This window comes from Pempheris klunzingeri, chromosome 12, assembly GCF_042242105.1.
Source record: "Pempheris klunzingeri isolate RE-2024b chromosome 12, fPemKlu1.hap1, whole genome shotgun sequence".
Taxonomy (NCBI): Eukaryota; Metazoa; Chordata; class Actinopteri; order Acropomatiformes; family Pempheridae; genus Pempheris; species Pempheris klunzingeri.
Window position 1 is genome coordinate 22,622,613 of NC_092023.1, and position 24,879 is coordinate 22,647,491.

The window sequence follows — 24,879 nt, forward strand, 5'->3', positions numbered from 1 at the left end:
TATTGTCTGCGTTTTCCCCTGTCCTGTGCCAGACCATCTTGTGCCTTTGTGTCGTGTATTCCAGTGTCCTTAGTCAGCGTTAGTAGTGTTAGAGTCTAGTCAGTGAGTATGTTCTGGATTGAGTCTGTTTTTAATTGTGCAGCAAACAAACCTTTTTATCATCTGTTTGCCTCGTGTTGAGCATTTTATTTTGTTTCCTTGTGTGTGCGTCTGGCCGTAACATTGGTGTTTGACAGACCTGTAGTCCTGCAGGGTGTTCTGATGTATTATCATCCCTCTAGCTCACTTGGTTCTGTTGTAACAGACGGAGGTCACACCTTTCCAGGAACATTTTTCCAAACATTCCATAAGTTTTTAATTAGGATTTGGATCATGCAAATCAACATACTTTAGGCAAATCTAGTCAGCTTTTGAATGTTTCTGTAACCAAGCCACAGTGAAACAAATGAAAAAGTAAGTCACAGTTTTGAGTACTGGGTAGTTCTGTTCTTGGTGCCAGTATTAGAAATCTTTAAATTAGGCCATTCAGGTAATCAACAACATCAGCATCAATGTTAAAACTTACGAAAATATCAAAAATATCTTATTGAGACAAAGTAAGCATGACCACGGCACAGTAGTTCATTTCAAATGCAGATACAATAGAGAGAAATTAGGCATTTCAGTAGTAGTAAACAGTCCACAATTGTCCAAGGCTGGAAATAAACACTGAAAAAGAAAAAGATTTAAAAATGTTATAACCTGAATGATCCAGATCTGAGATGGTCTGTGTAGACTGTAGTCTAGCGAAACATAAATGGTCTATCACAAAGCACAAAGCAAATCCACAATAACTCAGGGTGGGATGGAGGTTCGAATCACTGCTATTGCAGCAGCAAAAGTAAAAAGGGAACAGGATGTCATACGAGCACACAAATGAAGCACTGGTAACACATCCAGCTGTGATTTACAGTGTGATTTTGAAGTATGATTCAGGTATCAATAAAATACTTCCTAGTTCCTACAGGTGCTTTAATGTATTTACAGTGGAAGAAGAGACTATGAGGTCCACCCTGCTTTTTATTTAGGAAATTGTAAAGCTGAACCGATCTCATCCAAATTTGTGGCCATTTTGTGGCTATTTCTTACTGCTATTACTGTAAGTCCTCATTCTTAATCCTATTTACAAAGCCCTCATTGGTTGCTATTGGGTAATAGTCACCGCTGAGCACAACACCAGACCTGTTTGTATCACTAAGGATATCAAAGATATGGGTGGTAACTTCTAATTTGGTCCAATCCACGGGGTAAATGCCAGAGTGTCTTTATTAAATAAAGCTTGTGCGTGGGCAGGGGAGTGGACTACATTACATTGTGTTAGATTAGAAGCCTGCTGGTTTACATCATAGTAGTGAAAATCTAAACTTGATGCTGAGGCAAAGAAAGTGTGGGCTTTTCAGTGAAATGGTATGATGTTGTCACAGTTAGCCCTCTATTGTGGGAACCTAATAAAATGTAACATGTTGTCACTGTTATAGCCTCTGCCTTTGTTTCCACTGCTAAGGATGTGATACTAAAGGAAGTAAAAGGTACTTATAGTGGTTGCTGGCAGTACTAGTGTCTATTATGATAGGTCCAGCAGATGTGATGATATGACAAACGTGACTACAACAAACACCACAGCAACCACAATTTTATCAGTGCATCTGAGTCAGCTATGACAACCAGTACGTTAATAATGAAAACAGTAGGGAACACTGGTTGAACAAACCAACATGTCCAGGACATTGGGAAAAGGAGGTCATTCAGAGGGAGCTGGAGTCAGAGGTTTGTAACCAATAGGCCGACCAAAAGATTTCAGCCAATCAGTGCATGCAGACAAATTCTAAAGATGAAACAAGATAATAGAAAAATAAGATGAAGGTACGATGCAGTTCGATATGTTTGACTTGTTTTGGACCACCAACTCGCTTGTGATGCCCCAGATTGATTGCTTCACCCGCATACCAAACATCTCTTGAAAATGACATTCTTGGTCCCACAACAGCCTTTTAATGGCACATACAGTAGTGTAGCTGAAATGAATTGATTTGTAAAATACTATGACAACAAAAGGAAGCCCTTTCTTGTTAGGTTGTGAGAGCAGAAGTTCCTGCAGCAGTAAAGGGTTGATTGAGGAAGTTTTATCTACCACATAGTCCCCTTATGTTTCTCAGGATTGAGCTGATGGAACACAATCATTTCAGCGTACTTGACATGCAGCTGTAAATAATCCTCTAAACCCTTTTACAGCCAGAAGGGGACCATGCTACAAAAGGTGTTTGACATTACATCTCTACCTCATTCATATGAATGTAATGACGCTTACCTGTAGTTTTTACAGTAAAGGTAAAGTCTGTAAATCTGACAGGATGAACCTCGCACTCCTCCAGGTTACCTGTTCAGTTTCAGTGAGAAGACTGTGAGAGTGGAAAGCCGAAGATAACGTTTAGGAGTTAGCTTCCTAACCCACTGCAGCTTCATGACCCAGATCCACTGCTGGTGCTTCGGTTCTATATGATCAGAGTCCTCAGAAGTCTTTATCCCACCCAGACAGCTCATCAGGAGGCACTTCTGTGTCAGGGGGAAACATGTCAAAGTGACTGTGATCCATTGGCCCCTTAAGCTGCAGAAACAAGGACAATAATCAGCCAGTTATTATATTTTATCAGCATGGGATCATTCACAACTTGCTCATTGGCAGAGTTGGACTTCAGTGCACATCCTTATCCTGGTAATGTGGCCACTTCAGTGCTAATATTACCTGAAGATAATATTTATTCATTGGTCAAAAGTCTTCATGCAACAGTTTAGCTTCTTTCAGAAATTTGAAACAATTATGAGATGTTTGGAGGTGGTAGGGTAAGGTGATAAGGGAAGGCATTCAACTTTAGAACAGTGACTAACATGGTGGTGGTAGTATCATGCTCTGATGCTTGTTTGTTACCAGTGGAAGTGGTACACTGTAGAAAGAAGTTTGCCTCAATTCCTCATGACAACATGAAACCATCAGCTAAAAAGTTAAATCTCATATGCAACTGGGATTAATTCAATGCCCCAAAACAAACATCGGAAGTGCTTTGGGGTGCTTTGGGGATCTCTTAATCAAGCTAAAATTAAACTTTTGGAATGGTTTACTCTTGATCTCAACCCCATTGAAAATGTGTGGACTGCCCCGATAAGACAAGTCCTTGCAAGAAAACAAACAGATGGTTGAATTCTACCAATTCTGTAGAGAAGAGTGAGTCAAAGATTCAACCTGACTTCTGCCAGATGAGGTGAAAGAACCAAGGTACATGCAGCCAACCAAATATTGCAAGTCAACAGTGATACGATGTCTATCGACTGTTTAACCAAAGCCAGGACCTTTTTCATAACCATTTCCACAATATTTCTGGGACCTTTGAACTGCGTGCGTGCACCAACTTCTCCAGCCACATCGTTGTGATTTCCATGTAAGGGTGGAGTTAAGTCACTGAACGCAACTCATGCAGCAGTGATGCTTCCTCCAGTATTAGACAAAATGATGCAGGTGACTGGTCGAAACAAGAAAACTGGGGAAACAGCCTAATGATAAAATCATCACCGTCTAACTAACTCTCTATTCCCTGCTCCTATGTTTAATGTCCCTGAACTGATCACTAATCACCTCGTAAAAACCACTAGCCTATTTCCTGTATAAGTTGTAACTCAAAGTTAAATCTTTTTCCTTGTTTAACAAGGTGGTGTCCCAATCAAAGTGGACTTCACAGTAAGTCCCACCAATGAATATGAATATTAATTAGCTCTGATAATCATTCATTATTTCAGACTTTTCTCAAATTTCCCCAGAAATGGTGCAAACCCTCAGCGTATTTTGAAGCCAGTGTCAGGCAGAGTACTGATCCCAACATTGTGCTTTCTCATCTCTTATGCTCCTGTGGATCCTGGTCCTGGTTCTCCTGCTGTGGTTCTCTGGTTCCTGTGGATCATGGTCCTGGTTCTCCTGCTGTGGTTCTCTGGTTCCTGTGGATCCTGATCCTGGTTATCCTGCTGTGGTTCTCAGGTTCCTGTGGATCCTGGTCCTGGTTCTCCTGCTGTGGTTCTCTGGTTCCTGTGGATCCTGGTCCTGGTTCTCCTGCTGTGGTTCTCTGGCTTCATGAATCACTGCTGTGGATCGTCGTCCGCTAACACTTTGTACTAATATTAGTCCTGTTATTATTATTCATATATTCATTATTTCCATGTCATTCACTGTGTTATATTGCTCATTAATAGTCATGTTCCTATTATCAGTAACGTAATTACTATTCTTATTATTATGGTTCTCTCTGTGTCTCATCCTCACCCAACACAATCCTTGACAGAAAGCTGCCCACCTTTGTTCTGCCTGAGGTTTCTTCCTGTTAAAGGGGAGTTTGTCCTTGCCATTGTTGAATCTTTAATTTAGAATTGTTTTAATTGTTGGGTCTTTCCTAGTTAAAAAGTTTGGTTTTATGCTCTTTTATAGGAAGTGTCTTGTTATAAATTGGCTCTATATAAACAAAAGATTGATTGACTGATTGATGTGTACTCTCGACATGATTGAAAATAAAGGCACACCTCCTGATTCCTTGAGATTTAAAACCTTGAATGAAAAATAAAACCTAGTCATTGCATTCCTTTACAACGCTGTAAATGAGATTATAACAGATAAAATGAGTTCAGACATTCCATAACTAAATAACTACAAATTATCAGCATTTGAATTCATTTTTATTTCATATTCTCAAATTTTCTATTCAGTTTTATGTTCTTGATAATCATGCCAAGATTCTCCATAAGAGATCAAAGCAATTGATTGAATAGAAAGTTAAAAGGCTCATAAATTTGACAGAGTTGGACAATTCTTAGCCAGTGGAGATGTGACTGTGACAATTTGTTTGTGATTCCGATTCCCAGGCACCTAAAACTAGTCAACTCCTCCATCTTCAGTTCCATTGATAGAGGGAGTCTTATTTGTCCAGTTTATTTTCCTCCAACATTGCCAGGAGTAGGCTCAGTATAGCCTTTGGTCCAAGCTGGGTAAGCTTGGCTCTTATTCCTTCTCTTCCTGAGGTGGTAGCACCATTTGCTGTGGTGCTTGGTCTGGCAGGTTTGGCGGGGTGGTTAGAAGATGTTGTGGGCAGGGATCTTCTCAAGGTCCATTTACCTTAATCCACAGCAGTGTATCATTGTACATGTGCTTCAGTAATAAAAGATGAGAAAAAATACTTGAATTTATAGGAACTACTGGCTGATGCATCTGAACACACCGCTGTCTCACACACACACACACACATGGACATCCTGACAAAATGTTTCCACTGATGTGTTGGGGGACTGTCGGCCTCTACTTGTTTATTGTTGGGAAATAAGGGTTCATTGTCTCACCTCTCTCCTCAACGGAGACAGCAGCTTGTGACCCCTCAAACCCTCCCAGTTGAAGCCCTGGAACCACCTAGAAAAAAGAAAAAAAAAAGTATTATACTCTGTAAAAAGTAACCTTCAGTCACACGGCTGTTGGGTGAAAGGTCTCTTAACAGTTTTCTTAATCCCACTAGGAACTTACTTGTGTTTCTTGATGTCACTGATTGCGTTCTTTTTGTTCCCTAGCCTCTCCACTGGGTTTAACCTGAGAGGAATATAAAGAGATGTTTATATTGGTTCAATGTCAAGTTTAGTTACCCTGTGGATGTTTTGTTTAAAAAGAAACAGCCAGGAAACTTAACCAGGACAATCACATGATTAAATTTGTTCACATCATTTCATGTATGAAGTACATGTTTAATAAGCCCAGCTCCAGTGTGAGCTGCTGCCACACCTGATAAAATGTGGCTTTGACCCACTTCAGCTGATGTTCTTAACTGATGTTCTTAGCTCTGGTGTAACAATTCTACAACATCATCATCAGGAAATTATTCTAAACAGTATTACCTGGTCTGCTCCACACAACCAAGTGCACACTGATTTGATCTGTTTAAAAAAACTGAGCAGTATTATCCTCATATCTGATCATGGTTTGTGATCACCATACTTGCAGAGTCTCCTGATGAGATCGTCTGGTCGCTTGCCTATTCTCTTGGGGAAGTCCACCTTCTCAATGCCATGGAGGACCATGGTGTAAATCTTTATGGGGTCTGAGCCAAAAAAGGGTGGGCTGGAGGAAAAACAGGTGTTCAGATTTTCTCTTTGTTGCAGAGGTAAAAACTAACAAGAACTACACAGTTCCAAAAGATGAGCTCACAATTTTGGGAAATTTTATTTGCTTTCTCTCTGAGATTAAGAAGACAAGGTGAACAGCACATGCATATTTTTTTATCTTTGGTCAGAGAGAGGCAAGCTGTTGCTGCCTGATTCCAAGTTTTAATGCTAAGCCTGGCTAACCACATCATGACTCCAGCTTTGCACTTAACACACATAAGATTGACATCCATCTCCTCATCTCACTGTCTAAAAGAATAAGAAAATATTTCCCAGAATTTTGAACTCTTCTTTCAAAAACATGCAAGACTAAATGGATGGCTGCAATGCAAGAGTCAGAGATTGTTTGCTCTGCGTGCACATCTGGAAAAGAAACATGTAAAAGAAGCCAAACAGCATCAGTTGACTGACTTACTGAACTGCATTCTATTTTAACAATGAACTCAGAGGACTTTGGGGGATTTCAGGTATTGAGACCAAATATTCATCAAGGAGATAACTAACTAAATTGCTTATGTGTTATCATCTCGTGATTGGTGGAACTGAAAAATGTAAAAAGCCTGATTATCATTTAACAACAGTATTTAACTCATCACAGTTTTTGGGCTTCAATTACCTGGAAATAATGAATCTGGTAGCTCATAGACAGGAAACATTAGAATTAGTGATTCTTAATTCAACCCTATTCCTGTCAACCAAGACCCTTATTATGCATCATCTACATCAGGGTCAGAAAATATATCATCATTGGTTTAGTTTGAACTGCTATGCCGATGATACTCAATTTAACCTTCCACCCACCTCTGGGTGTCATCCAATGTACTTGAAATTAATTGCAGCAAAAAAGAACTCATGGTCCTGGCATTCGAGACTGTTAAAAGCAAATGACAGTTTTAATGCAAATCTCAACAGCAGGAGATTCTGTCTTTCTGACTTACTTGCCGGTAAGAAGTTCAAATATGAGGATACCCAAGGACCAGCAATCAGCTCCAAAGTCATGGCCTTTGTTCATGATGACCTCTGGGGCCACATACTCTGGTGTCCCACAGAATGTCCAGGTCTTCTTTCCAAGGCCGATCTTTTTAGCAAAGCCAAAGTCTGCCTGAGGAAATATGGAGGAAAATGTCTTGAAATAATGCTGATACAGAATGAATAACATTCTTTAAAGGACATTGCTTTAAGAAATATTTATAAATTGGCTTACTATTTTGACATAACCTTCAGCATCCAGTAAGAGGTTTTCAGGTTTCAGGTCTCTGTAGATGATGCCCATCGTATGGAGGTAATCAAAGGCCTCTAAGACACAACCAGTACAGAACCTGGCTGTCGGATCATCAAAATAACTCCTGGTAGGTTACAAAAAGATCAACAAATGAGGGGCATGATGTATCCGGTGAATATACATAGGGTAGAATAATGGCCAGTTTCACATCACTTGTGAATTTTAAAGAACATGTTTTTCTTTAAGTGATTATCATCGATATTTCATGACTGTGACAGACACGGATAGCAGAGAGATAACAGGAAACAAATTCCCCAAACAGATTCAAGCCTTTGCAGTTGATGTTCTGGATCTGTTCAATTTATGCCACTGGGGATTCATGAAGCAGACAATGGTCTGCTTGGATTTGGATTGAAATCCAACAATGGAGCAGGCAGGAAATCTAAATTCCACCAGACAATGTTCAAAACAGGCATGCAATTAATCTCAGGTTCCTGGTAACATACACAGTATACCACAATACAGAGGCTAGAAACCAAATGCATGTACTGTACAATCTTGCATGTAATGATGTGAGAAAGTGGAAACAGGTGAGAGAGTGAGCCAAGCAGGCCAGGCAACTACAAGGCTGATGGGAAAAGTGGGAGCAGGTGTGAGGATGAGTGTGGCAGTCAGGTGAAAGGAAAAAAAGGCCTGAGGAAATCTGGTGGATAGCTCAAGGATTGCAGATCTTGGGAGCTGGAGGAAAGTACATGGCCTGAGAGAAGTGAGCAGGTGGAAGGTGACAGAACCCCATAGGGTGGGGCTGAACTATTTTGTGCACCCATCGACAGTCAAATTATTCATTTTGCATACCATGGTTTAGACTCTCTAACAGAATGAATATCACCACTGGTCCTTCAAAGCAATCTTGAATGTAAGACTGTGTGCCAAATGTGGCAAACACCTTTCAACACTTGGCTAAAATGGGAACGTTGGTGTATCGATGTAAATGACAAAATGTGACACAGTGCAATGGAAACATCCCTCCATCCATCCATTCATCCATCCACCTGTCAGGGGTCGGTTCGCCATGGCAAAAGGATAAACAATGTTTTCAAGCTCCTCCTGGGGGATACTAAGATGTTCCTAGTCCCTCCAGCGACTTCTAGGTCAGCCACAGGGTCTTCTCCTAGTACTATGCGGCTCAGAAACCAGGCACTCACAAGCCATCCTGACCAGATAACCAAAGCACCTGAACTAGCTCCTTTCGAAGTGAAATAGCAGCACCTCTACTCTGAGCTCCTCACCCTATCTCTACGGCTAAACCCAGACACCCTGCGAAGAAAACTAATTTCGGTTGCTTGTATCTGCAATCTCTTTCTTTCAGTCGTTACCCAGAGCACACCTTCCAGTCCTCTTTTTTGAAAATGGGACCCATCACCCCAGTTTGCCACTTCACAAGCACTGTCCCTTACCTCCATGCAACACTGAAAAAGGTGTGTCAACCAAGACCTAGCCGCTGGCTTCAGCATCTCAGGGCAGATCTTGTCTATCACCTTGCACCATGCCACCTTGGCGCTTCTTAACTGCCGCAGAGACCTTTGCCAGGGGTATGGGTGAGGCTTCTCCTGAGTATTCAGACTCTGCTTCATCCTCAGAGGATGTGGTGGTGGGGTTCAGGAGTTGCTCAAAGTGTTCTTTCTACCACCCAACAATATCCAGTGTCCAGGTTAATGCATGAAACAACCAGAAATGTCAATATTTCCATCATGTTTTCCATATTATGGGTTTCTCTTGATAGAGGTTTGACAATAGCTCTAAATTTCACCATCTTGTTGTGTCCTCTTCTTCTGCAATGATATAAAGGAACATTAGCACCGTCTGTTTATCTTAATACACCAACTCCTAATATTTGGATAACAGTAGTGGATGGAAATGTGCATTCATTGATATCTTGTTTCACATTTCTTGAAGTTTAAAATTCATGTTACATTTGGATGGAAAGTAGTCTTGTGTCATCTTCCAATTAGAGTAGATTGTACAAAAAGTTGTAGCTTTATTCCTTCCTGCTCTGCTTTATTCATGTTTATCCCATGGTTTGGGTGAATACCTGATTTTGATTGGCAGCTGGGTGTCCATTAAAAAGTAATAAAGTATACCTACTAACTAGTTCCGGTGAAACTGTCAGTTCGCCTTTCTAAATTAATGTGTTGGCTGGAGTAACTATAGCCTCTGTCTGAAATTTGTTGTGACAGCTAAGCTATTTCCAACAGTGAATATAAGGCTGGTCCAAATTACCATTATATAAGCAGGATAATGTCCATAATAATAAATCGTCACTCTGTTAGTCAACTGAGCTAGTGTTTAAGATAAGAGATTCCTTAATTAGTCCCATGATGGGGGAATACAACGTTACAGCACCATTGGGTAACAAAAATAAAGTGTTCAGTACAATACAATACAAACAATGGATAATAAACTAGTGGACATTGACATAAACAGGAGGAGATATAAAAATATGTACAGTTAGACAAGAGGAAGTATAAAAATAGAAACAATATACATAGGGGGAATATTAAAAAAATGGGGTATAGGTATAAAAAAAGTATTGCACATTGTGAAGTGAGGTAAAAGATGAATAAATATATTCCACAGAGGGAATAAATATATTGTACATTGGTGTACATTAAAGTGATATCATTGTCTGTTTTGATGTGTGTGTGGGCTACTAGGAGCAACGCTGGTTGTAGAAGCTGCCAAGAAGGAAGGACCTGCAACATTGCTCCCTCCTTGTTGCTGAAGGAGCTCTCCAGTGCTGTCAGTGTGTCTATATAAGGTGGGACTTGTTCTGTCTCATGAATGATAGCTTTGCCATCATCCTCCTCTCTCCCACCACCTCCACTGGGTCGAGGGCGCAATCCAGGACAGAGCTGGCCTTCTTGATGAGCTTGGCCAGTCTTCCTGTCCTGCAGACCACCCCATATAAGATGGCTGATGTCACAACAAAGTCATAAAAGGGACTAATAGCCAAACTGTGAATTCAGTCTCAAAAGAAATTCACTTAAAATGTTGATATTTAAACACTATCTTACATTTATAAAAGTGAACAGGAAGGCTTGAATCTGAGCACTGACTATCACAACCAGCTATTACCACAAGATATATGCACAATAATCACAAACAACTACTCTTTAAATGCATAATAGAATTTATTTAAGTCAGCACAACGATTGGTAATCAATAATACTTAATTCGATAAACATCTAATATTCAAATAATCTATAAGCAGCTATTGGTACAAATTATTAATAAGTCTAACAAAAAAAGAATACAGGCAAGCATACAGCATGCGTGTGTGTGTGTGTGTGTGTGTGTGTGTGTGTGAGGGAGAGAGAGAGGGGTGAGGAGGAGACTGCAGGATAGTGACGCATTCACGTCAAGATGGCGGATGAACTCTCTCTCTCTCTCTCTCTCTCTGTCCAACCTCCACCCAACATGGACCCTGACAGAAGCCGCCCATATTGAGCCTGGGTCTGTTCCAGGTTTCTTCCCGTTAAAGGGGAGTTCTTCCTCCACTGTTGCTCAATATAATATCTGATGCTGCTCATGTTGGAATTCTTGAATCCTTAATTTTGAATTCCTGAATTGTTGGTCTAGACCTGGTCTTGGGATAACGCTGTTATGAATTGGCGCTATATAAATAAAGATTGATTGATTGATTGAGCGAACCCGCAAGACTGAAATTTACCAGTCTAACACTAGGCGGAACACCAGAGCGTAAAATGGCTTGAATTATTATGTGGAAGTGTGTGTAGGTGTACATGTGTAGGTTAGTAAGGAAAGAAAGAAGAAAAGAAGGCACTCAAAGCAAAGAGGGTCATAACCGTCGCAGAAACGCACCGTCTATTTTATCACTCAGCGACACGACCGGTAAACTCTGTTTCACTGATCATGGCACCGGTCCTTTAACTGATAAAATACCGCGCGGGATAACACAGGCAATACATGAACAAAAGAAAGCTAGCAGTAACAGAATCTTTACAAACAGGACGGTCCGGAAAGTTAGCTTATAGTTCACAAACGTACAGTAACAACACACTAACGTACTAACTGTCTCTGCCCAGACATAAGACCTCTTACTTCGTATCAGTTTGTGGCGATTGTCCATTATGCCGCTGTGTCGGCGGGGTAAATGGTGCGCTGATCCTCAGGTGGCAGCGTAGGAACAGCGGTAGTCAACTGGGAGTGAAAGAGAGCAGGGCGTAGAAGTTATCCTTCTCTTTCTCGGGGGGACAGTGAACTGTCTCTCCCTTCTGCAGGTAAGAATGAGGGGAAGCCGTGGTTACCTAGGTTTAAAGGGTTAACGTCTGATCAGCGAACACCTCCTGTAGCAACTTGCGTCTTAGTGGAAAGGCTGTGTGGCTCAGGTGCGCGCTGGTTTTGTAACTTTGCTGACATCATGACCGCATTGTGGGGATCTTCCAGGGGTCCAGTGAATTTCTTCCAATGAGACCCTGTGATTTGAATCCAGGCCAGACCTACTGCTTAGTTTAAGTTTGTAACGTCCGAGGGAGTTTTGTCGTCTGTTTCTTTGTTTCAGGCTTTGGAATGTGTACGTAGGCCTTTCTTTGTTCCCCCACATGGTGAGGGCCCAACACAACAAGATGTCACCATCTCGATGTCTATTTCCTGGATGCTCACTGGTATCAAGGCGGGGCATGTGTGTGTGTCTGCAGAAATCCACCAGCAGTTTTTTGGTTTTCCCCGCATTGATCCAGAGGTGGTCCTCTGTACTCCCTGTCATCTCCATCAGTGATGAGACCAACAATGTCAGAATCATCAGAAAACTTTTGCAGGTGGCTGGTTTGCGAGTTGTAGGAGAAGTCTGCAGTGTAGGGGGTGAAAAGGAACAGAGCCAGCATCATTCCCTGTGGGCCCCCATACTGCAGACAACTATGTCTGACACACAACCCCTTCTCCTCACATACTGTGGACAGTTGGTGAGGTAGCCCAGATTCCAGGATGTGAGCCAATGGTCCACACCGGTGTTCTCCAGCTTGTCCCTCAGAAGTGCTGTCTGTATTGTGTTGAAGGCACTGGAGAAATCAAGGAGCAAGATCCTTACAGTGCTTCCAGGCTTAAGTTAACAGGTGAGTGTTGACCTCAAAGCTATCTGTCTGGTCTGTTTCCACTATCTTGTCAGTTGGATGGATACTGCCTAGCACTGTAAAGCCAACCAATGTAATGCTAAGTTAGGTGTGGTTGCACTCTGGGTCGACTTGTGCAGTGCACCTCAGCAAGGCCATGGCCAAGGTCTAGCTGCTTCAGTCTCAGGTCTGGATGGTTGACTTCGATCAGCAGCACAAATGGGGTGAAATTAGCAGGCACATTAAACTTGGGCAAGCTGGCCAGGGTGGACGACACTGTGCCGATCAACTTTCACCCGTGCATGGTCGTGAATGGGTTCCTGTCAGACGCCTTGGATTCCCTGGATTAGCCCCTTGCTCTGATGACGTATCACACACTGGTCCACAGGTTCAGGGATCACTGGATCAACGACATTCTTTAACCATGGGTGTTGCCAATCCCAGACAAGCCCCACATATCTGTTACAAGTTCCAGACTTAGAACCCATAAGAAGACAAGATTCCTATAAAACAGGAGAACTAATGAGACAGAATAATGAGACAGTCTTCACCGATGTAGGTGCCCAGGAACCTGAAATCTGGCATCATCTCCACCCTGTCCCCCTTTAAAATGATGGGCTGTATGTCCAGTTTACACCTCCTGAAGTCGACAATCAGTTCCTTCGACTTGGAGGTGTTCAGGATGAGGTTGTTGGTGGTGCACCAGACTGACAGTCGCTCCACCTCCACCCTATAAGCGGTCTTGTCTCCTCCAGAGATGAGACCCACCACCGTGGTATCATCCGCAAACTTAATGATGGTGTTGTTCGGGTGGGTGGGGGTGCAGTCGTGGGTGTAGAGGGTGTAGAGCAGGGGGCTTAGCACACAGCCCTGTGGGGAGCCGGTGACAGGTGGGGTCCTACTCTCACCCTCTGGGAGCGGTCTGTCAGGAAGTCCATCATACAACAGCAGATGCTGGGACAGACCCAGGTCCCCCAGCTTGCTCACCAGTCTGCTCGGAATGATGGTGTTAAAAGCCGAGCTGAAGTCTAGGAAGAGCAGCCTTGCGTAGCTCCCTCGCTGTTCCACGTGTGTCAGCGTGGTGTGCAGAGCGGTGGCGATGGCGTCCTCCGTAGACCGGTTGGCTCTATAAGCAAACTGGTGGGGGTCGAGTGTGGGTGGCAGGTGTGAGGTGATGTGACTCCGAACCAGTTTCTCGAAGCACTTCATAATGATGGGGGTGAGTGCCACTGGCCGGTAGTTGTTGAGGCTGCTGATGCTGTTCTTTTTTGGCTGAGGGATGATGGTGGAGGACTTTAAGCAGGGTGGGATGGAGCACTGGGTGAGGGACTGATTGAAGATGCTGGTGAAAACCCCAGCTAGCTGGTCAGCGCAGTCCTTCAGCACCCTCCCCCTCACACCGTCAGGTCCAGCAGCTTTTCGGGGGTTCACTGCCCTCAGGGTTCTCCTCACTTCCTGTACCTGCACAGTGAAGGTCTGGCTGTGGAGGGATGTCAGCTGCAGTGTGGGTCCTGCTGGTGGCTCAGCCTCAAAATGGGCGAAGAAGTGGTTAAGCTCCTCCGCCAGTGAGGCGTCCCCGGAGATTGAAAGCGCTGTTTCTCTCCCTCAGCAGTTCCTTGACCTCCTTGTTCATCCAGGGTTTTTGGTTAGGAAACACCCGGATGTGCCTGTCCACTGTGACGGTGTTAACACAGTGTTGGATGTAGCCGAGTACTGCTGAGGTGAACACCTCCAGATCTTGGTGGCAGAAAATGTCCCAGTCTGTGCTTTCAAAGCAGTCCTGCAGCTGCTGAGAGGCACCGTCAGGCCAAGATTTCACAGTTCGTGTTGTGGGGGGTGCTCGCTTCTTCACTGGTTTGTATGCCGGAATCAGGAGCAGCGACATGTGATCAGAAGAGCCCAGGTGGGGCAGCTGGGTGGCCCTGTATCCATGCTTGATGTTGGAGTAGGCTTTATCCAGCGTCTTAGCTCCCCTGGTGGCACATTTGATGTGCTGGTGGAATTTAGGGAGTCCAGTCCCTGCATACCCAAAGTGAGAGCTGTGTCTGCATTCTCAGCACAAAGTAAAGCACGTTCTCTGTGGGTGTTGGACTCCGCCAAGTCTGCCCTTTGTCACTGATCTTGTTTGTGATATTCATGGACAGGGTCTCAAGGTGCAGCTGAGGTGAGGAGAGCATTCGGTTTGGAGAACTCAGACTTGCATCTCTGCTTTTTGCAGATAATGTGGTTCTGTTTGCTTCCTCAGACCGTGACCTTCAGCATGCGCTGGGGCAGTTTGCAGCAAAGTGTGAAGCAGTCGGGATGAGTCAGCACCTCTAAGTCTGCGGCCTCTACCGGTTCTCTACTGGAAAACGGAGGATTGCCCCCTCCGGATTGGGAGGAAGTTGCTGCCCCAAGAGGGCACTGTACCGGCCCGTTGTGGTGAAGAGGGAGCTGAGCCAGAAGGCAACGCTCTCAATTTACCAGTCGATCTACATTCCAACCCTCACCTATGGTCATAAGCTCCGGGTAATGATTGAAAAAATGAAACCACGAACTTAAGCGGCCGAAAGTTTCCTCCGTAGGGTGCGTGGGCTAAGCCTAACAGATGAGGGTGAAGAGCTCGGACATGCGGGAGGGGCTCGGAGTAGAGCTGCTGCACCTTCACATTGAAATGAGCCAGTTGAGGTGGTTCGGGCATCTGGTCAGGATGCCTCCTGAGCACCTCCCTCTGGAGGTTTACCGGGCATGTACCACCAGGAGGAGGCCCCCGGGACATACCCAGAACTTGCTGGAAGGATTATATATCTCATCTGGCCAGGGAACGCCTCGGGTTTCCCCGGGAGGAGCTGGAAAGTGTTGCTTGGGATGATGTCTGGAGTACCCTGCTTGACCTGTTGCCACCACAACACGACGCCAGATAAGCGGAAAATAATGGATGGATGGATGAGCTAGGGACTTGCAAAGACTGACTTTTCAAAGTGCTTAAAATATTCAACAATGCTAAATGGTCTGTATTTGTATAGCACCTTTCTAGTCATTTCGACAACTCGAAGCGCTTTTACATCACATCCTCATTCACCCATTCACGCATCATTCATTCAGGAGGAGTCTAAGTTGGAGGAGACTGTTCTTTCACACACCTTTACACACTGAAGGTGCTTCAGGAGACATGCTGACTCATAGGAGCCGGATATCGAACTGACCTTCCGATTGAGGGACGACCCACTCTACCTCTGAGCCACAGCTGCCCAACAACAGAGTGGAAAGTTTCAACCAGTCTGTTCTTAAATTATTCTTTAAATATAAATTCCTGGGTGATTCCATTTGTAGTTATGAATGTATGAAATGGACCTACACTCACATGTCCCGGAGCACAGTCCACAGCTCTCCACCAAGGCACACCTCCAGCAGCATGTAGACAAACTTATCATCCCGAAATGTTCGGAATAACCTGAAATAGATGTGGAGACATCTATGTTAATTACTGTGTCACATCAAAAACAAAAATAATAGTATACTGACAATAACAAAGCATAAAATAAAACACTAAATTACAAAAAACTGAACTAAAATTAGGACCTTTGAAAATAAATAATGATATTGCCAGATAATACACTGCACATTGGTAGCAAAAGTCGAATAGAAACTGCATTCATGTAATGTATTGTTAGTGATGTCTTGTGTTGGTAATGCAGCACTGAAAATATAGATAAGTATATAAAGATATTCATAAAGATAGTCATGCTAATGACACACTCCTATTGGTGCATAATGGACCAGCTAAAAGAAGATTACAATTGCTGATGCTGCAGCTCTTCAAGGACAAAGACTTGATGCAGGCACTAAAATATCTCACACTGAACTTTCAGCCCATGAAAACTGGAACATTAATTCTTAAATTTCATTTAACACTAAGGCCTCATATGAACACCTGAGCCGATAATAAAGAAACTAAGAGGGAGGAGGAGTGTTTGTGGAAAAATGTGAGAATGAATATTGCACTTTGGCTGAACTTTTCTCTTTGAATGACAGTCAACAGACTTCTTGTACAAGGCCTTTGTTCTTTAAAGCCATAGTGCAGATAAATCTCAGTGCAGTGGTCAGCAGCATTCTCCCAGTAGGTTCCTTAGCAACTCCACTGAGTAATCAACACACTGAACAGCCCCCATTTTATCTTCTCCTTGAGAAATGCAAAAGGTTTGTGAAAGACTGATCTGTTGGTTAATTTACCATCTACATGCTTCCACTAGCTCAGATTATGAACGACTTCATATTGTAGCATAATCTTATAGTCTGTTTGCTTTAGAAATAACCCCTTGCTCTCTTGGTCTGTACTTGTCTGTACTTGTATAGAGCTTTTCTAGTCATTTCAACCACTCAAAGCGCTTTTACACTACATCTGCATCTAGCCGTTCATACATCATTCATACAGGAGGAATTTAAATTGGAGGAGATTATTCTCTCTCACACAGTTACACACTGAACCTATGCTTTAGGAGCAAATTGGGGTTCAGTGTCTTGCCCAAAGACACTTCAACATGCGGACTGGAGAAGCTGGTGATTGAACCACCAATCACATATTGCCTATGACAGAAATAAACTCACCGACATCAGAAAAAAGGAGGTGCGGAGATGGGATTAAGCACAACAGACCTTGTAAGGATCACTGCACAACAGCTCCCAGCCGGACAATGTCTCCCTGCTGTACAGTTTTAAATGTTAACATTCTGACCAAATCATCCGCTCAGAGAATTCACCAGTGCTTTGGTTGTTACTGTTTACATTCATTCTGATGCACATTCTGAAAATACACTATAGGAACTGTATGAGGTCATCAGCAGTTACATGACAACCAGATGGCATTTTTATTTTAGTTGGTGATTTTAATCAAACAGATCTCAGGACTGTTTTAGCTAAATTCCAAGAGCGTGTCCACACCCCCACCGGAGGAAAAAATACCCTTGACCATGTTTACACGAACATTCCATGCATCTATAAAGCCCCCCGACACTCCAACTGTGGTCTCTGAGACCACATTTTGCTGCTTCTCCTGCCTACTTACTACCAGCTGATTAAATTGGTTAAACCGTTCCAAAAAAATCTGTTTATAGATGAAGTTAAAGCATATATGCTAAAGCACATATATACCATACATGCTCTGAGATGTCACCACCTAGGAAAACCATATCAAGCATGAGGAGTTAACTTTAGCAATGACATCACATATCTGCAGATGAGGAGAGCGTTCCTATCTGCTACAAGACAGCCACCGTCGCCCCTGTAATTAAAAAGTCTGCAGTGTGTAGTCTAAATGACTACCGCCCTGTGGCACTCACCCACATTCTGATGAAGTGTTTTGAGAAACTGGTTCTCTAGCATCAAAAACCTTGAAAATAGCAGATTTTAGAAATGATTTTGGAAAAAGGGAGGTGAAGATGCACTGCCCTGTCTACATCAATGGAGCTAAAGTTGGAGCGGGTGAACAACTTTAGGTTCCGGGGAATCAGCATCACAGAGAACCTGTCATGGTTATGTCACATCTCCGCCCTGGTTAAGAAAGCTCAGAAATGGCCGTACCTCTTAAGGAAACCTAAGAAAACAAAATTCCCAAGTTCTTGTCAAATTCTACAGAGGAGTAATAGAACACATCCTGACTAAAAACTTTTTAAAAAAGGCACGTGTTAAGCACAATTCAGGACAGGTGGGCTCTGCAGCAGGTCATTAAACCACCCGGTACATCTTTGGTACTGAGCATCAGTGATATCAGTGAGGTGAGGTGCCAGCGCAGAGCCCAAATTATATCAAAAGACCATATCCACAACAGCCTCTTCATCCTGTACCACTGTTTTACTGTCAGACTACAGAGCAGCGTCTCTCCTCAGGCTGTGTGGCTCCTCAACCCTCAATGTAGCATAATAGGATTACAACATACATTTTGTTGTGTAACCCAGTGTTGTAGAATGACAAATAAATGAACCCTGAACCTTGAAACAAAGATACCTGAATGTTTAATGTTGTGTGTGGCCCACACCTGATGATAAACACTGAGTTTGTTTGCTGAAGGATGTTTTTCTCAGAGTAGATGTGTTCCTGCTGTCTGGTGTCCACAATGTGCTTCTTCTTAATGCACTTCAGAGCAAACGTGGTGTCCTCGTCCTTCAGTTTTACCTGAGAAACAGCAGAGAAGAGCTCACTGAGGAACACTAGAAATGGACACAACAGCTACAAATTACATGACAATATCAACTAAACCTTGACTGAATGTGTTAAACATTGATAATAAAATTGGCAAACAATGCTAAATATTGAAGTTGGTGTAGAAAGTGCAGTGTAATGGCCCTTGCGGATCTCAGGATTCTCACACATGGGAGAAGTTTGCCTTCAGGGCTTTCTGGTAGAAAGTCTTTCTCTGCCTACTGGCACATCTGCGTCGCGTTCCAACTGCAGTCCTGCTCAATCCTCTGTGTGGTCTCATATCCCACCGGAAGCATTTCAGAGCCGTTTCAGAAGCGGAACTTTTCGCCTGGCTGATTAGTTCACTTGCTCAGATTTGGTAATTATTTCTTGATTCTAATTAATTGATTCTAATGCTTCTGACATGAGCAAACAGGCCAATATTCTTATTTAACTACATTCTCTTTGCCATTTGTTTGTCTAAATTCCTGCCCACCTCATCTGCACTATGCTGCTTGACACAGACAGGCCTTCCATCAAAAACAGACCAGGACTTTAATCAGGAGAACGCCGCTTTTTTAGTTGTAGACTTTATTATTTTCAGTCTGTTAGTTATTTTTAATCATTTTCACGTTTTCAGTCGTTTGGTTAGGTTTAGGAAAAGTTCTTGGTTTGAGTTAAAATAATAAGTTAATATTGACTTTTGGACATGAAAGGCGCCTTTCTGGAAAAAGCCTGTTAGGGTTGTGCCATTTCTGGGGCAAATTCACAAATTCATGGATTAAATTTCAATTTCGTGACTATTACATCAGTGAGACTGGGTTGCAAAGGAAGGGACGGCTCAGCCGTGTGCATGCTGAGACAGAAGGACTACAAAAGGCAGGAGAATAAAATGGTTATTTCATACCAAATTGCTGCCACGCAGACCCTCTGATGTATGCATCAGAGGAAGACAATGACACAGGCCATGTGCTGAGGATGCATGTCTGTGGCTGTTAGCTTTATGTCTCAGTGGAGGCCAACCTGGCATAAAGGTGTCATGTTAGGAAAGAGATTACATGCAAGACCCTGTGTCTGTGAGGGTAAAACTAACCAACTTAACGGTGTGGCTACACTGTAAACTAATACATCACAACAATTAAAGTCACTGAACATTAAAGCAAATCAAAATCAATACATTCACAGGGTCAAACCATTGATTAGCTATGTGTACAGTTACATTAAGCTATGTAGTTAAAGTTGGTTAGCAGTTCTTGGAGAGAAAAGAGAGAGGTTCGTTGGTGTGCTGCTTTCTTAGCTGGCGCTAAATAAACTTGGTTCAGACAGGACTTCTTGTCGCTACCATGAAAACGGTGGTCTGCTTTGTACAGGCCAAACTGGAGCTAGAGAGGAGGGCTGGAGCTGAACCCCCAGCAGGGACCAGGAGAGAAACAGCTACAAGGGTGGACCCTCCGGAAACTCCAGGAGAGAAGAGAAAAGAGAAGGAAGAATGGAGGAACTCTGCTTTTGTTGACATGAGGAAGTTGGGGGTCATGTGCCACAGATTGACTAATGGCAGTGGGTCCAGCTGGGTCCAGGATGAAACTTAAGGACTCTTGGAAACTGAGTTCAGAGAGGGAGCCTTTTGTTCAAAAGACAAGAAACATGAAGTCCTGACCATGGGGCCCAACAAAGCCCTGAGGCAAACTTCTCTCATGATTTACCAGTATGGCTTAGAAGCTACATGTCATGTGAATGTTTGTCCTTGTTCCATGAAGTAGATTTGAAAGTCTGAAGGAATAACCGTGATGATGTCATCAGGGTTACTAATTGAGTTGTATTATGGGAAGTTTGGGATTCAATGTTTTAAGAGATTAACCCATACTAGAGACTAAGTTAGGATACTTTGACTTCTAATTATTTAATTTCTCACCAATACACCAACACTCAAATCTGTCTCTCTCAAGTCCTTCAGCTTTATGTGAACTCCAACATGTCATGACTAGTTGTGGTAGTTGGGCTATTGCAGTGTTGCTGCAGCTCACCAGCTCCACTCGTCCAAATCCTCCCATGCCCAGAGTGGCTATGACCTCGAGCTCCAGGAAAGGCTGGTGTGGAGGCAGGAGAGCAATCCTCTCCCTCAGCCTCCTCAGCTCCTGGGCCTCTGCAGAGTCAGTCTGAGGAGAATGGGGTCTGAGAGAGCAATAACACAGGACATAAATTTGGCCATTCTTGCTTTAAGGGCTAGACTGACTCATTTGCAATTTAAACTTCAAATGAATCATCACCACTAAAACTGGAAATGCAGCACTGACTATATGACGTGCGATAAGTCACCACCATCATCATAATTAGCATGAATACAACTGTTGTCTCTTTCTTTCACTATGAACCTACAGGGCGTTTCTCCTCTCGTCACTCCTGGAAAGCTCCTCCACGTATTCCTTCAGGTAAGCCTGAAGCTCCTCATACGTTCCCACCATTTGGTTGAAATTGCTGGAGAAGAGAGAGCAAACACATGAACTTTCATTTGAGCATTAGTGTCTGTGCAGTGCATTCACTGTCAACTTTGAGCAGTATGAAAATATACTGTGACTTGATGGGACTATACCCCTGGTTTCTCATTATCTTTGGGTCACCTAAGAGGCCCTGCCAAAACCCAAGGAGGACACTGATGGATGAGCTAAATTACTATTTATCTGTTTTTAAGATCTGCAGAGACTCACAAGGATGCAAGAAGTCCAACGACGGAAGGTTGAGTGCCCAACTGGGTGATAGTTTAAGCCACTTTGTTCATTTACAACCTCTTCCACAGATCACCTACAATATCTTAGACACTGGCTTTCACTCAAAGACTCAGATCAAAACACAAGAACAAAGTAACTAACTTCGCCCTGCAGAAATATAATAGATGTTAAAACATACATACATAACAACATTTTTTGTTTAATGAATCGTCTGCAACTGAAGTTTTTCAGACATGCTGTTTTGATGCTTTGATGTTATAGAACAGAATCTGATCTTACAGGAATTGTTTAGTTATTTTAATCCAGATAAAAGTATGTTTAGACTCATTTGGTATTTAATAAAACAAATATGAACACCCATGCAGGTAATTAGCATAATTTACAGGAAGATAGTGTAATTTGAAACTGTCAAATCAGATCCGAGATCACAAACTGGCATGGGATGTTGCTTGGCAAACAATGCCTGTTAAGTGCTGCCAGATGGTCAGAGAGGTTGGAAACAAGTGACACCAAATTCCTGGTCAGATTCATTACAGCTGTGACTAAGGGGCCTCCACACTACTGAATAATACGTTTTAAGTAGGATAACATGTATCAGTTTTGCAGAGCTGGAACAACAACTAACAGTTCGTGATGTTGCAGTTGTACATATTTCATTTACTTTTATTAACATTCTCTACATTGTCATCAATTATCAGGTATCCAAATTGCATTTAACTAAAAGCTCTAGTTTATGTAGATATCAGCATGCCATGTAAACAACATCCAGCCACTCACTCTCTGTCTACCACCAGGCAGTGTGTGTCGTTCTCACTACAGACGATGTTGGCTGAGCGAACGTCCTCACTGTAAACAAGTTCAAGGTCAGTCAAACATGAACCCTGATGTACACACAATCGTTTCTGCAGCTGGATGAACAAGGCATTATTCCTTTTACACAGCTATTAAAAGCTATTTTCTTCCCTATGCATTTCTTTCAATGCATAACAGCCACTATGGGTGACACTATTTTACAACTTCACATTTTCTATTTTACATCGTGACCACCTGAAAGTAAACAGCTGGTAAAGTGTTTGTCTATGTGCAGTCACCTGATCTTTTAAGATTATTCTTATTGAGGCATATAATGTGATCAGATCTATCATAGAAAGACAAAAATCAGTCAATTCCAATGTTATGTGTGAGCCTGTGGCATGTGTCCTTAGCCGTCTGGGAAGCTGTTGTTGTACCTGATGAGAGCTTTCTCTCCGAAGTAGTCTCCAACTCCCAATGTTTTAATTTCCTGAGGTTCAGCAAACCCCTCTGTGCTCTGAGTGACTATGACCTGCAGATAGAAGACATTTGTATGAGGCACAGCAACAACCACCGTTTTACTTAAGTATTATATTGCTGTCAACTGTTTTTTATCATTGTAAACATGAAATTGAGAATCATTCTTTCACTGTTGAGTATAAGTGTGAGTGTAAGTCAGTCAGTATGAAAGTTTTGTGTCTATTTGGTTTTGACCCAGTGGCCACCATTATGCCAGCATGCTGAGACCAATGGAATCCATCTACAGTTCCTGGCCACAGGTAGTTTCAGTAGAATCAGTTTGTATTGAAGTGACTGGGATTTTGTTTTTTTTTGTTTCACCTTGGCCTCTGCTGGAGACCAGCTCAAGCCTTGCACCTCGTCTCTAGTTAGGACAGTCCAACAGAAAATAAGGCAAGCAAACTGATTTTGTCGCTGACGCTTGCTTGCTGTTAGGATAGGGTGTAAGTTTTACAAGATATCTATTTTTGTTTACCTATTTATACCATTTCATGCCCTCGCAGCCTCTCACACTCAAGCACTTTCCAGGTGACGTCACAGAAGTCCTTGAGGGTTCAGGGCTCAGGCCTTAAGGTGGAGTTTGTGATTAAGTCTACGCCCTTTTTCTTTTTTTATTTGATAATTTGGTTCTTTGAACACTGTTGATGATTATCTAACATGACAGTGCACTTTTAAAATGAGAAGAACATGTAAAAAGACTGATACTGACTGTGTGTGCTGTGTGCTCTGACCCCCTCAGTATGGGGCAACAGATTAACTGAAATAAGTCTTGTTTTACTGTATGTGTGTTCCTGCATTGTCACGTAAGTAAAAAAAAAAAAAAAAATCTCACCTCTCCTTTTGCAATAATAAAGAAGGTGTTCCCTTCTTCACCCTCTCGAATAATATATTCCCCCTTTTCAAAAAAGTCCTGAAAAGAAAGAGGGTCAGTCATTCTCTTGTCAACTTAGGTACAATCTAAAACCATTCTGTCAGAAACATAAACAGAGCTGTATAAAGACTACAAGCAAAAAAATGCGGTCAAGTGGGAAATACTCACCACTTCAAGACAATCAACAATCTTGGCTAGTTTCTCCTCAGGCAATCCTCTCAGGAGAGACACACTTACAGAGAAACAAATGCACACATTCGTTATAGGAGCTGGGATTAAGTAGTGAAATTGCAAAATAATGTGGTAATTTGTCAGATTTAATAGGCTGTTGAAATGCTGATGAACACAATTTGGTGCCTGCTACATAAACTAGTATTGATTTATTTATTCCTAATTTTATTTTGTATCTTGAGGTTGCAAAGCTGAAGGCAACCTGTTATAGCAGTTCTCTTTGCTATTTTCCTTGTTGTTGGACTATATATATATATATGTATACATATATATGTATGTGTGTGTGTGTGTGTGTTATTTGTTGTTATATATATATATATACAGGTGCTGGTCATATAATTAGAATATCGTGAAAAAGTTGATTTATTTCAGTGTCCAAAAGATGACCATTGACACCTTGCACAAGGAGGGCAAGACACAAAAGGTCATTGCTAAAGAGGCTGGCTGTTCACAGAGCTCTGTGTCCAAGCACATTAATAGAGAGGCGAAGGGAAGGAAAAGATGTGGTAGAAAAAAGTGTACAAGCAATAGGGCTAACCGCACCCTGGAGAGGATTGTGAAACAAAACCCATTCAAAAATGTGGGGGAGATTCACAAAGAGTGGACTGCAGCTGGAGTCAGTGCTTCAAGAACCACCACGCACAGACATATGCAAGACATGGGTTTCAGCTGTCGCATTCCTTGTGTCAAGCCACTCTTGAACAAGAGACAGCGTCACAAGCGTCTCGCCTGGGCTAAAGACAAAAAGGACTGGACTGCTGCTGAGTGGTCCAAAGTTATGTTCTCTGATGAAAGTAAATTTTGCATGTCCTTTGGAAATCAAGGTCCCAGAGTCTGGAGGAAGAGAGGAGAGGCACAGAATCCACGTTGCTTGAAGTCGAGTGTAAAGTTGGTCAGTGATGGTTTGGGGTGCCATGTCATCTGCTGGTGTTGGTCCACTGTGTTTTCTTAGGTCCAAGGTCAACGCAGCCGTCTACCAGGAAGTTTTTGAGCACTTCATGCTTCCTGCTGCTG

General features: G+C 42.6%; 1 protein-coding gene across 1 annotated transcript in view; it reads right to left on the reverse strand.

Annotated features, from left to right (window-relative positions):
* Positions 1-2,548: 2,548 nt before the first annotated feature.
* LOC139210911 (cGMP-dependent protein kinase 2) overlaps positions 2,549-24,879 on the reverse strand; it is a 38,889-nt gene continuing 16,558 nt past the window's right edge. Inside the window, exons 6-19 of the mRNA XM_070841115.1 lie at positions 23,803-23,866; positions 23,596-23,673; positions 22,682-22,776; positions 22,230-22,298; positions 21,103-21,201; positions 20,751-20,898; positions 18,584-18,720; positions 15,914-16,003; positions 7,424-7,565; positions 7,158-7,321; positions 6,053-6,175; positions 5,588-5,650; positions 5,410-5,476; positions 2,549-2,644 (exon numbers count right to left, since the gene is read on the reverse strand). Coding sequence (XP_070697216.1) covers positions 2,549-2,644; positions 5,410-5,476; positions 5,588-5,650; positions 6,053-6,175; positions 7,158-7,321; positions 7,424-7,565; positions 15,914-16,003; positions 18,584-18,720; positions 20,751-20,898; positions 21,103-21,201; positions 22,230-22,298; positions 22,682-22,776; positions 23,596-23,673; positions 23,803-23,866 — 1,435 coding nt within the window. The remainder of the gene's footprint in view (positions 2,645-5,409; positions 5,477-5,587; positions 5,651-6,052; positions 6,176-7,157; positions 7,322-7,423; positions 7,566-15,913; positions 16,004-18,583; positions 18,721-20,750; positions 20,899-21,102; positions 21,202-22,229; positions 22,299-22,681; positions 22,777-23,595; positions 23,674-23,802; positions 23,867-24,879) is intronic.